The 14,518-nt window shown below is 34.5% G+C and overlaps 1 protein-coding gene across 2 annotated transcripts in view; it reads right to left on the bottom strand.

Annotated features, from left to right (window-relative positions):
• The window catches only part of LOC128235188 (hemicentin-1-like), a 52,120-nt gene that overhangs the window by 21,029 nt on the left and 16,573 nt on the right, over positions 1-14,518 (bottom strand). For both annotated transcript variants that reach the window (XM_052949938.1, XM_052949939.1), the window contains exons 5-10: positions 13,399-13,698; positions 10,744-11,037; positions 3,945-4,244; positions 3,450-3,728; positions 889-1,179; positions 320-631 (exon numbers count right to left, since the gene is read on the bottom strand). In XM_052949938.1, coding sequence (XP_052805898.1) covers positions 320-631; positions 889-1,179; positions 3,450-3,728; positions 3,945-4,244; positions 10,744-11,037; positions 13,399-13,698 — 1,776 coding nt within the window. The remainder of the gene's footprint in view (positions 1-319; positions 632-888; positions 1,180-3,449; positions 3,729-3,944; positions 4,245-10,743; positions 11,038-13,398; positions 13,699-14,518) is intronic.

Below are 14,518 nucleotides of genomic sequence, written 5' to 3'. Positions count from 1 at the left end.
TGAAATATGCAGGGGCATCGCTGCTCCTGTATGCTGAACCAAATGAAATTACATGAGTAGTCTAGGTGCAAAATGTTGGAGGTACATGCGAAATTGGAATGTTCAGGGACGTGACCTGACGTGACGGACACAACTCCTGTATAGTATTCAGTTCGCGATATACATACTTAATTTTAGTGCTTTAGTAAGAGCTTTTTCGTACGGAAAACTTAAGGATCACATTCTATTTGTTTCGCTTTAACTGTAAAGAGTTATGTCATTTAGAATATCAGTGCCAAACCATACAATATATATTGCAGCATCTTAATTAGTGACTAACCAGCTGGTTTGAGATAAATTTCTTCGACTAGCTCTTCGCCAATGCCATTGCTAACCGAAATACTGTACACGCCGTAATCACCAGTATCGACTCCCAAAATGGTCAAATTACTAGACAACCCTGTTGTTCTTATTTCGTATTTCCCAGGGAGATTTGATAAATGAGCACAAGTTGGCTTGCATCTTTTCCAGACAAACTGTGATGGACTAGGGACCGGATACGCAAACACAGTGTACTTCAGTGTTACTTGTTCGTGATGGCGGGCTACAAAGGTCAACTCCACAACTTCGCCAGGTGGACGCCTTGGTCTGCCTGAAAATAATTTTATTGATTACATTTTTTTTTCTTTTTCTATGAACATAATATGTTTCAAACACTATATATATATATATATATATATATATATATATATATATATATATATATAAATTATGCTTTGTGTTGCATTGTTTCAATTAACGGCACTTAAATCATTTTATATTCGATGATCATTTATGTTTCGATACTATTGATTGCCTTTATCCTTTTGTCAAGTAAGCAGTTTTCGTTTAAAGTTGTATTCAACTTACATGTAACAAGCAACTTCAAGTTCTTCATCGAAAGGGTGTCGGTATTAAACTCATTGCTGCCATCACAAGTATAAAGCCCGGCATCCCAGCATGTTAGGTTTGCAATGGTGTATTCAAGCTGTTTTGAATTATCGATGGATCTCCTTATTTCACCTTCCTTTCGAATATTGATGGTTGACGAAGGATTGCTATCCACCGTGCAGGTAAACGTCACATTGCTGTACTCAGATTGTGTAACGTTGAAAGTTCCGATGTGCTGAGTAACATGGAAGTCACTGACGACAGATTCATCTGGAAAATGTATTTGAGTATTGCTGTGCTGTTAATAATAGATTTTGTTTACTTTAATGTACATTTTGTGTGTAATCATTTTGAGGCTGAAACTCTACTTTTGTTCACGGGTCCTGTACTCAATATTTGAAACGTTGTACGACGAGAGTTGTTGAAATTCGTATGCATACGTTTAGTCCACTAAGCTCGAATCAAACTGTAAAACGTACATGTTATTAAATGGGAGGCGGGTTCAAACATCCATTATTGTGAATGTGCATATTTATTTGTATCTGTTATTGCACTGCCTTGAGATGATTTTACAGCTGACATAATTACATTTACCCTTACAGCTGTGTAAGTAATGGATTAAAAACGACTCTCCTCTCTACATTGTACTTGTGCATGAGTGTTGTTTAATTAACTAGATGACAAAAAAAACATATTTATAAATTAGCATTCTAACCAATTTTCAATGAAAGTTAACTCTACATGGTCAACAATTTACTATAATCTAGATAATACAGATGTCACTCAGTGCTGATTTGCCTTTTTGACTGTTCCCTTAAAATAATAATATGTTGTAAAATCAGCATTTTTAAAGCGCCTAGATTTCGTGAGTTTTTCTCAGTTCAAATATATCGTTTGGACAGACATCTGGACAGACATCTTCTCTTTTACATTTTAAAATTCTTGGCATAATGTGATTTGGTATGTTTGGATTCTCCACTGTTTAGTTCCGCATTTGTTAAATGTGTGTATAAGATGCTTTGTTTGTATTTTCGAAGTAAGTTCTGTATTTTCGTGGTTCTGGTAAACTATTTGTTCAGAATAGCAGTGATGTCTCTTTCTTCTTTTTGTTGCACATTTTACACGAGTTTATAATCTGTTGATTTGCAGTTTAACAGAACTTCGACACGACGGACTTCAAGAGATATTTGACATTTGGCTCCACACCCCTTAAGTGTTTATTGTGTTATGTTTGGTCATGTAATACTATTTCATCATTTTAACACTAGACGCATTATGACTTCAGTAATTAATGTGCAGAGAAAATCTTATTGTTAAATAATAAAATATTAAACTATGTGATTGTATTATATTAACTCTGTTCATACATAAAAATAACAAAGATTACAATTCTGAAACCCGAGTGATTGTTGCTGTACATTAAACTTGACTTCAGTACGTTGTATATGCTTATAAAGTTTGAATTCAATATCTTACGAGCTTTGGAGTTAGAAAATGTTTCGCTAACGTTTTTAAAACGAACGAAGCGTAATTATTGATGAAAGACTAATTCAGTGTGATGATTCCTGTGCGTTGCACCCTTCTCAATAAGATGATATCTGTATATAAGTTTAAAATTACTATCTCAATGTCTTTGACTCATGCTCCGGACAAAAAGAAACGCATGCATATGCATATTTCCTCAATTAGTTTATCTGTGTGTAAATTTTCAAGTCAATACCTCGAGTGTTATACTCCGGACCATACGTAATACATATGGTAAAGGGGAAAAACAAGCATAAAGCACGGTATATATGGTTTAAGTTCTTGCCAATTGAAAACACTCTCATTGATAAACATCTAAATTCTCTAAGTTTCTCTTAAATTCCTTTAGTCAGTTTGAGTTTGTGCGGAAAAACAGCTTCATTATGAAAACAAACGGTCAAAGTGGAAAAGGGAGATGATTCAGCAATAACCGTAGTTAGGATTATACTACTATACGCTCGCATAAACATGGTCTTAATTGTAGTATCAGTGTATTGAACCTTTTACTAAATGACTTTGTTACTACGTTTCATATGTACAAGTAGAATGATAAATCTTGGACATTGCTTTGTTCGTACGTTTAAGCAAGAAACTTACCCTACGAACGGACATGAAACACAAATTTACCAGTTGCTTATAAACAGAGACACATCATGCAGACTGAGTGGACAAATTAGCCTTTGTGTTTTCATAAGATATGGCGAACATTTGACCTAATAACCTACTACATTACCAAATATAACCCATATTCAACAAATAACATGGATTCAGAAATATTGTCCGGTCAATGCTTAAGACAATAGATTAGATATTTTGGATAACGAATTATGTACACTGTTTTCAAACTTTTGTCCCGACATACAAAACACCTAAATGGCTTAATGAAGACGGCAAAGACTATAACGCTAAAATATAAGCAACCAAATTTGGCGCACGAAAACGACCGCACAAAATAGCTATCTGAGATCACATTTTACGTGAATGTAAGGTATACTCGTACTCAAACCTTTACATACACTGAACATTAAGGTAAAAGGTTCCGCTATGACTTCCAGTGATGCCGGGCGCTCCAGTGGGCGTCATCTGGTTCGTTGCGGTGCACGTATACATGCCGGCGTCTGATTTCTTTACAGAGCTGATACTGACAATCTGGCTGTTCCATTGTCTGCTGTCAACTGATCTAGTCCAGACAAAGGATGTCTCAGAAGGATTCCCAGAAACAAATGGGCACTGGAAGTTTAAGTCTATGTCCCTTAATATGGCATGGATCTCCCGAAGTTGTACTTTGGGACCAACTACAGAAATAGAAATAAAGTTATTTTCAGCTTTCTTCAAGCCTGAAAACGGCAAAACTATTGGCTGTATATATGCGTTTCTGCAAATTTATATTGAACAGCATTTAACACAGATTTCCATTCATTGCTCCAGTCCAGATTGCTCATGCTATAATAGTTACTGCCATATTAAAGAATAAATACGTACATTAGTAACAGGTCAGTAAAACAACGTACACTGAACATCCACTGAGAACATTGTGTTGCTAGTTCCCGTTTCCATGTTTTCTCCTGTGGGATCCATTGTGTTTGTAACCGTCAGAGTGTACTGGCCTTGGTCGGCGCTGTGTTGGACGTTGATCAGGGATAAACTGGCTCCAGACACGTGACCACGTCGCGGAGTTGACCAAGTGTAAGTGATCAGGGGCGGGTTTGCCGAACTTGTGCAGTTGATGGTGCGATCTGTGCCCTCCACGAGTATAGCAGTGGTTGATATTGTGGTCCCGCTTATGGTGCATGATGGTTTTCTTGGTGGATCTACGAGAAGAGTAGAAGTAAGATTAGGTCGGTTTGAAGAAACAAGTTCAGCCGACAATGCAGTATGTGTCCTCAACTAGATTAAATCATACATTATAGACGCCAATGATATTTAAGAGGCTTTTGAAAACAAATGTTTTGAAAAGATCCTTTGGACTTGAACTTGTAGCGAAAATGTCTTCCTTTAGTTAACATGATTTTAAGATGTAAGCCATATTTATTTGTACATTAAGCTTCATAAACTATAAATAAGAAAATTCGCTTTTAAATCTGTTAAAATCACTTATTTGTTACAACACAAACTCAAATTTGCATCTGCTAGGCGCGGACGAACACCAGTGTTCGACAAGTGTTACAAGTATCATACAAATGGGAACAATAAGGCATTCGTATAATTAAATAGGTCATGATTAACTATATGTGAATATTAAATTTACAACACGAAGTTCAAGGATGACAATATATAAATATTAGATGGCTGAATTTATCAATTTTAGAAATGTTGTCAACCGAGGCGAACACGTGGTCGACAGTGTTATCAATGTATATGTATATATATGTGAAATGGTGATTCTATAACAGGGTTATTCTGAACAACAAAAGGCGATTCTGGACATGGGCGATTCCGGACCAGGATTATATAATAAATGGCGATTTTTACAAGGGCTTGGTTTAATATTTTATTGAACTGAGGCCCTGAACCATAACAACACAACCCGACTCAACAAACGACGCCAATTAAATAAATATGAAGCCATCCTCTGAAAACAGGTAGCCCACACAGAAACACGGAATTAGAATAAATAACAACTATACACGGCGTAAGTATAAAAATGTTTATTATATGCGGAGTTTTTTTATTATATAGCCATTATAAATCCAAACGCAATACATGTCGCAATATTAGGTGGCCCGTATTCCAGTGCAATACAGTCTTTTTCCACTCTGCTAACGTCACGCCATAACAAGTATCATTGCGCATTTTTAAAATATCGTCAAGAAAAAATAGTGCGTCATTAAAATGCGTGGATTTTTGCAGACCTTGTGTCAATCGGCTAGCGCCTCGTGAAATCCGAATCTGCAAAAATCCACTCGAGTCGAATACAACCCCTCGAATCAAAACGCAGTAGTAATAACCCTACTAAACTTTAAAATCCTCCAAGGAACACACCTTTTATATTTTGCATAGATACTTTAAGAACACTTCATGGAGGGTTATTAGCCAGTTGTGCTGCTTGCAATATTTATTATAGTTTGTAGGCCGAAAATGACACGGCTTGTGACAGCCAACTTTCATGAATGCACATTCCATCTGGTAAACTTTACTTATATCATTTTTTTTTAATTCAATGAATCTCACGCATAGACTAGAACATGATACAAATATGTGTAATCCTGTAATACCGTTGTTTCAAAAGTATGTTGTTACAACAGGATGGTCTTTTTGTGTTCAACATAATTGCCTGGGTGCGTAATCTCTTGACCCAATTTCTATTCCGTGTATGCGATTTTTTTACTGATAACCAAACAATTGTTCAGCCAGCTTCAAGTTAAATATTTCATGTAAATGTATTATCTGTGTATCTCCTGCTTTGTCGGACATTTCTATTGTGTTTTAAGGGACCATGCAATTCCCAAGATATAATAGCTTATAAAGAGCCACCATTCTAAATTTGATCAACAGGCTGAAAGCAACAACAAAAATAAGTATCATTTGCATGGCCTTGTAATTGTGAAATAAATTATACAAAAATCATGTTTATTTGTTTTAGCGTATCACCCTCTAAACATGAAACCCAGCCGCTATTATAATTTGATTATATGCAAAAAAAAGGATATGAAATAAACATATAATTGTAGCTTTACAAAAAACGCTTCGAATTGTATGCGAACGTTAAATCCTTTTGGAAATAGTTTCATTTGGACGCGAGATTTTTAAAACAGTGAAAAATATCAATTAAATATTTTCCCTGTTTGAAACAGTTAAATATCAATTTTATTTCACTGATAAATCTATGCAGAACATTTGACTTTATTCTTTTAAACTAAAGTATTGAGGTCTTTAGGGGGCATGACATAGAACATGCTTTATACACAGCACTTTTCTTAGTCGATGCATCATTTAACTGTGGCACTATACGTTATGGGGAATTTAAGCTGTTTAGTTATATACCTAAACACTATTTTTTAGGTTTGGATAACTCCCTAAATAATTTAATAAACCAACGATGCGATTTATTTGTTTCAAATGGCAAATTTATGTGTTATTGTTTTCTGCCGGAAAAGGTATCAACCCGTTATTGTTTTTATATAAAAAGTGAGATGAACACATGAAGTATCAATTAGCTCGAAACTAGTTTATGTTAGTGTACTTATTTCTCGTGCGTTTGGCGAAAATTATACGCAGCGGTTATCTCCCTTCGTACGGAGTCTCCCTACAAGGTATGTGGTCAAACTAGAGTCTCTCAAGCGGGGCAAGAAATTAATGACCTTGAAAAATGGATGAAAAAAATGATTTCAGTGCAAGATCGAATTTTATTCCCCCCGTGTTAATAGAAAAATAAAAAAATTAAGGAGTAAATATGGAAAATATACCAAGTAAGGTCATAACCCTCTATGCCTCTATGCCATCTATCTGATTGTCCACAACTTAATTGTGTAAATTTCTTAATAAAATTCAGAGTTCAGATATAAATTTATTTAATGATAATTTTTATTTAATTTATATAACGTTACTTTGGCAAGGAACAGATGGCAATACGCGCTTGCTTATTGTGCAAGAACTCAGTTTGCTTTTCACCATACTTTAAATTCACGGAAGTAATGTCCTTGTGCATATCAATTAAAATGACATAAATCCATGCTGTAATCGGCCAGCTACGAAGCGAATTCGCACTATTGAAAGCGACTGTGACGCTGACTTATGTTCTTTTTAAACTTCAAACGCCAAATGACATGTTCACACTCGCGTGATTACTTATGACGTCACACGTTTATGACTTTATGGCATTATTATTGATTTGCTTGATTTCAATGGATTAAAGTATGAAACTTTGACCTAGATTTGTACCGTAAATGAGTTATGTTATAAATAGAATCTCAAATTTGTGTTTATTTTGTATCAAATTTATTAAACTCGTCATTTAAAAACGATAAAAACTCGTTTAATAAATTTGATACAAAATAAACACTCATTTGAGATCCTCTATATACATGATGATGATGATGATGATGATGGTGATGATCCATACTTGATGATAATGATGGTATGATGATGATCATCATCATAATCACAACCAGCACCACGACCACCACCGCCGCCGCCGCCGCCGCCGCCGCCGCCGCCAACACCACCATCATCATCATTATTATACCACCACCACCATCATCATCATCATCATCATCATGGTGGTGGTATGGTGGCTGTGATTATGATGATGATGATGATGATGATGATGGTGGTGGTGGTGGCGGTGGTGGCGGTGACGGCGGCGGCGGCGGCGAAGTTGTTGGTCTTGGTGGTGGTTGTGATGATGTGATGATGACTATGTTGATGATGAAGATAATGATGATAATGATGATGATGATGATGATGAGGATGATGATGATGGCGGCGGCGGCGCTGGTGATGGTCGTGGTGATGCTGACGGTGGTGATGATGATGATGATGATGATGATGATGATGATGATGCATACTTCCATCTCTTGATTTTTTCTTTGCATATTCGTTCATATATATTGTCAGAAGCATTTCAATTTGTATATTGTGGTGTAAACCTTCATTTCAAATAGTATTTTGCGTCTTTGGTACTGCACACGAATTTTAATAATCAACCAATTAATAGCTGACAGGTATTACAGTTTCCGACAGTTTCAAAAGTATGTACAAAAAATGCATACACAGAATGCAATATTATTAATATATGGCAATTTGGATATATATTTTCAAGTACATTGCAAATATAGTTAATATGCCATGGAATATATAATCTTTCCTTAAATTAAATTCAGAATGAAAAATTAAAGTTTTTGTTATATAATCAATTCATTTTGACATGACAAATGATTGTTAGCTACGCAAAAGGTTTTGTAATCACAATACAACCTAGCATATATCTAACCTGTAAATTTGAATACATTGGACACACAAGAAACAAAGACGTCAATGCGGAAACGCCGCATTAAAGACGGATATTTTATTTTACGCTGCCAATTTGCAAACCTAAGATTTAAGCTTTTGACTTAGAAATATCGAATAATAAAAAAAAGTTTGGTCACAATATGTCAACTTAATTATAGAGTACTAACCATTTTTCTATTTTAGCAAACAGTGACCTTGAACTTGACCATGAATCATGGGGCCTTAACACAATCCAATAATATGTCTCTATAAACGTCTTATATATACGAAGTTTGGTCGCAATATGTCAACCCTATCTTAAGTGTCAATACCCAATATTTTTATAAATAGTAACACTTACTTTGATCCTAGGGACCCCGAAAACAGTTCTATTCCTGTAAACCATGTTTGGTCACTATATGCTAAACTTAACTAAAATTATTCGATACCATAGTACAGTTTAACGCCGTCCTCTCATCGGCTCGCTCGAACAACGACACACGTCATTCTTATAACCAGGTTTTACTTTGTGAAAACATGGATATAAAATATTATAATGTGCCTGTCAAAAGAATAAACAAATAGTCAATCAATTGCAACAATTGTATATAGGGTTAATATGAAGTTATGTAACCTAATTTTAAGTTATTAATTAAAAACCAACCTTGCTCTAAAACTTGAATTTGCTCTAAAACTATTCTTTAGTTCCTAAGTTATTCAGTGGCCATAATTTTTATTTAAGATAATATGGAGTTATGTAACCGCATTATGTGATGGCCCTAAACAACTGTGTAAACTAGTATGTGTATTGAATGAAGAGTATTGCAATTATAAGAGCAAATGCCAACTTGCCCTAAATTTAAACCAGACCGCCGACGCCGTGACGAGAAGCGAAACTTTTCGAATATCGGGCTAATACCGTTAACCTAAATCTATTCTATAGTTTCTCCCCTTTTCAATCATCATACTGATTCCGAATTTTATTATCATCAATGTTAACACAAAATCAGTACTTGATTTATTTTATGCTTTGCCACAGATTCTATGCCATCTTATACATTGATAATGGTTTTGTTAAATATACAAATGTGAAACCATTTTAAACGTATAAAAGATTATCACCGTAAAACTATCTTTCCTTCGCTACAATCTTATCGCACAAGATATGTTTTTATTTATCTATTTTTGCGGTAAGATTCATATGAGAACTCAATTCTAAGACTAACTTCATTTACATTTTTATCTTGTATATGTAGCAGCCATTAGAGCTTTAACGTCAGCGAACCTCAACAAAATATTAAAAAGCTGTCAACACTTTGTTAACCGAATTTGGCATATTGTGGAGATAATAGGAAAACAAACACACACACGTGACCACCTTACAACTGAACACCTCACAGAATTACTTTGATTGGCAAACCTCTACCAGTGTATACGAACTGATCTAGATTTACATTGCTATGGAAATCATTATAATGCTCAGTATACACATGACAGACACTGACCTCCATATTTTTCCAATGTTCTACTATCCATTTAATCCGAATAGAAACAATATAATTTATCAATTTTTGATCCCTTAACATATTTTTTCACAGGAGTATTTGGCTTACAATGCATAATCCATGATATGCCATGACATGTAATGTACATGTTAATGTATGGTTTTGAATGAGCCTTAAATTATTTGCTTTCATCTGTTCATGATTTAGTATAACAAAATTCACAAAAGCAATCTGTATATCAATAAGACATATTATTATATCAATATAGGTCCAACTGCTATAGCATATATGTATACGTTTCAGATGTTTATAGGTAAAATTTTATATTTTACATTCCTAAAAAAATCCACAAAAGTTGTATACATTCAATACTTTCTCGAGTTTATATATATATATATACATGTCATGCTCTATAATTTATATGAATGATATTGACCCCAATCAAAACTTGACATTCTTTGTGTACAACTTTGTACAATCTGATTCCAACAATGATGTGTATTTTATAAGCACATATATAATCAAACATTATATGGTTTGTCAAAATATAATTGTTATAATTATAGTCATATAACACGACAGTTTAGTCCAGTACTATATTGCTAAGAGCAGTTGGTTGCAACTTTCATAATCAGTATTGATTTTTGTAATCTCTTTCTTCTTTGTGTGCGAAGTCACGCTAATCCAGAATCACCCTGGTCAAAAATCTCCCTAGTCAAGAAACACCGGAGTCTAGAATCACCCAAGTCCAGAATCAACCTGTTCAAGAATCATTCTAGTTTATAATCATTCTAGTCCAGAATCACCATTCTTTAAAGGACCTGGTCTAAATCCCTATTAATTGAAAAATTAACATATTCAGAAACAAACTTACACAGAACTTGGAGAGTCGAGGTTGTTTGTCGTGCTCTATCAACCGCTTTCTCCCCAGTAGGTGACAACGTGTTCTCTGCCGTACACGTGACATCTCCGGCGTGTATGGTCTGCACGGTGCTGAATGTGAGGTTAGGGCCACTATGTGACTCTCCACCAGGGTACGTCCACGTATAAGTGGGGCTCGGATTTCCCGTGCTGCTGCAGTTGAGAGTCATGGAACGTCCGGATATTACACGCAAATTGGAGATTATTGCGGAACCCTGGTAGGAAACCATAGGGGTTGAAGGTTCAACTGTAAATGAAGCGAAATTCAGGTGCACATGTATATGATAAAGATAAACATCCGGATATTATCCGTACGGAAAGCCTACCCCTTGAATCATATTTCAGGAGATTTTTTTTATCTGTGGTTAAAGATTACTAACATAACGAGGACGACGACCAACGTTTGGAACGAGTTTCCTTTCCGTGTGGTAACTGTTTTATATAATATACATGCGATATGCCATACGAAAGATACATCGTCCAACTTTTGATTGGCTTAAAAATATGGTGGCCATACTTTAAGCTGAAAGAATATGCAATATTTGGATAGAATTTTCCGTTTTGATGTTATGATAGCAAAATAAAATTATTAAAATTCACATTCGAAGCATTATTTAGGTATGAAATTATCATGTGGCTTCATATGTACATACATTCTGATATTCACCTTCTTGTTGTTTACTCTTTGCTGTTGCAACTAGAAATTTGTTACAAATTCAACTATGAGCGGAAAAAATGTCCTTCACCGTCAACGAGTGAAAATGGCATTGACAGGTGGCTAGATTTACAAAAGAAATTTTCAGAGAAAATCACTTATTTAATTTCAAATATTTGTTGTTGTCTTTATTTTAATTGCAATGAGGAAATAATTAGCAAATAATGTTAACAGCGGTTTATTGTTTGTTTTTATAGATTGGTGTGTTATTACAAAAACTGGAAAATAGTTAAAGATGCACTATTACTCCCAAATAAGATTTACCACAATTTATACAATTGTTAAGATATACCAGAAAGGATACATAAATGTCGTAAACAATGGTTCTTATGAAGGATTCCGAGTTCATTTTGAAAGAAATGTGCATAATACACGGTATTTCTACCTTTTGAGACGATAGTAGATCACTGTAAATCTTTATTCATTCACCAATCATATAATATTCTTGGGTTTTCAGTTATTAAATACACGGTTACAATCTTGTTATCAGTAATTGATATTTTCCATACATGCATTATTTAGTAAGTAATTAAGGATTTATCACTCAAAATTTATGTTTGTACGTGATTGATTTTGAATAAGAGTGTCATTTTAAAGATTTGAGCGTGCCCCTTTGTTTTTCGTTTTGAGACGAAGTTCTTAAAAATATGCTACGTAAGTATTGCATCCTAAACCAACAGTTTACATGTAACGTCTTTATGACAGTGTACCCATATAACAATGAAAGGGCCTCGCATTACACGTAAACAATCCTAATTTAGTGTGTGTGCCGTAGCAACTCAAATTGCAATTCATGTTAATCAACAGTGTTACTGACCAAGTCATCTACTTCTAGACGTATCATTGCCAAAAGGTTGATCTATGTCTAAAAATAAAATAAAACACATTCTAATTTTCATTAAATTGGGTAAGAAAACTAGGCTGCATATGCAAAATGTTCACGACAGACAAAATACTACCTTTGTGCTCATGTGACCCAAATATATATATATGCTAAACAATAAGTCTGTAAAGCTTACTAATTGTTTGTTAACTTACTATAAGATATATGGCAACACATTTTGGTGTGTTTTCTCATGGCCATACCTCTGGTATGACTGACATAATAGAATAGAAAATCATTATAAATGGAGCGCACATTTTCATCGCTTTAATTATTTTTATAAGTCATGTCAAAATTAATACACTAGTTTTATTATCAAAATTATATTATGACATCATTTCATGATGACGACATTGTTCATTAATAATACACTGAACTACTTATGACAGCTAATCATTTAAAATATTGGTATTTTTAAAACTGGACACAACGGAAACATACTGATAAGGTAAGTGCGACGCAACCATTTTTTTAATTTTGTTGCCTAGCAAGAAATAATTTCGAGATCGATTTTTGGTATTTTGTGAGTTCAACATATATTTCAGAAAATGTTTTCAATGATATTTACTTCCTTTGATACAGCATTCGTCGGACTTTATCGCGCCAAGTAGACCTATGATCATGTTAATAGGTTTTGCTTCGATTCACAAATCCTCTCTTTAAAATAGATCTTTTTGATTCCAAGCATTATTTACTTGTGTAAGATTTGTAAATAAGGTATAAAACTGAATATTTAGTTTATTTACCGTACAAGGGTAGAAACATACTCAAACATATTGAAGCATGTGTCAGAGTTGAAAAGCTCGTCTTTAATGCATTGTGATGTTGGTAAACGCCCCGAGTTTACCTGTTTGGAAACGGTTACCTCCGCACACTAGTAGCAAAGCTCACACACTAAAATAAGGTTATCTATATTAACTGACGATCGTCTCACCCGAGAATCCATTGGAAATGTGTTGCCATACAGACTTACATCACAAACTATGTAATAAATGCCTAAATACACTTACACTGAACATTCACTGAGAACATTGTGTTGCTAGTTCCCGTTTCCATGTTTTCTCCTGTGGGATCCATTGTGTTTGTAACCGTCAGAGTGTACTGGCCTTGGTCGGTGGTGTGCTGGACATTGATAAGGGATAAACTGGCTCCAGACACTTGACCACGTCGCGGAGTTGACCAAGTGTAAGTGATCAGGGGCGGGTTTGCCGAACTTGTGCAGTTGATGGTGCGATCTGTGCCCTCCACGAGTATAGCAGTGGTTGATATTGTGGTCCCGCTTATGGTACATGATGGTGCACGCGGGGAATCTACATATATAATAGTACAATATGTGTACAATGTGATGTATGATTGTAATCTGGGGTGGGTTGGCTAACTAGTACTTGCTTGCCTTCGACTTGGGATCGGTTTATTGTAACACGGATGTTCCTTCCACTAGTATACGTTAAACATGAAAGACGCAACTGATAATTCGGGAGGCCATTGAAAAAATGCATATAAATTTTATAAAGTACAGTTATGTTACTAAAGTTCATCTTTAGAGTTAATTCACTTTAGGACGTTCCAGTGATAGACCAATGGCTTCGTATAATTAGCATGATGCAATGATAACACTAGGAATTGTTTGTCCATATACATGATATTTGTTCATTAACAATGAATCTGTTCCTGGCGATGAACATAAATTGTAATTACATTTGCGATACAGCGAAAATGTAATTATTTTCTGTTGTTTTTGGTCTACACATAACCGTTAAAGCGTTATTTACTCGTTAAAGCGTGTGTAATCGTAAAAGCATTGCAGATCCATAATAATGAATTATAAATATGTGTCATCATACTCGATAAGTTCTATAGCTAAAAGCTTCAAATTTAAATCATTAATAAACATAGAAATCTAGTTGTGTATGAAAACAGTTTATAATTCAAAATATAAAAAAACAGTTGTTGCGAACGATTGTATTTAAATTGGTATTAATTCATATGCACTTCATAGAATTCCTAAATTTAGGATAAAATGTATATAAAAATAGATATAATTTCGAAATGAATTTTCCTCTTGTGTTCAACTGCAAGTAGTATAAATAAATTATCTGTATAATCAGATGTACTTCCCCTTACCTATAT

The sequence above is a fragment of the Mya arenaria genome, chromosome 5 (genome assembly GCF_026914265.1).
Source record: "Mya arenaria isolate MELC-2E11 chromosome 5, ASM2691426v1".
Lineage (NCBI taxonomy): Eukaryota > Metazoa > Mollusca > Bivalvia > Myida > Myidae > Mya > Mya arenaria.
This window is presented reverse-complemented; position numbering and strand designations above follow the sequence as displayed.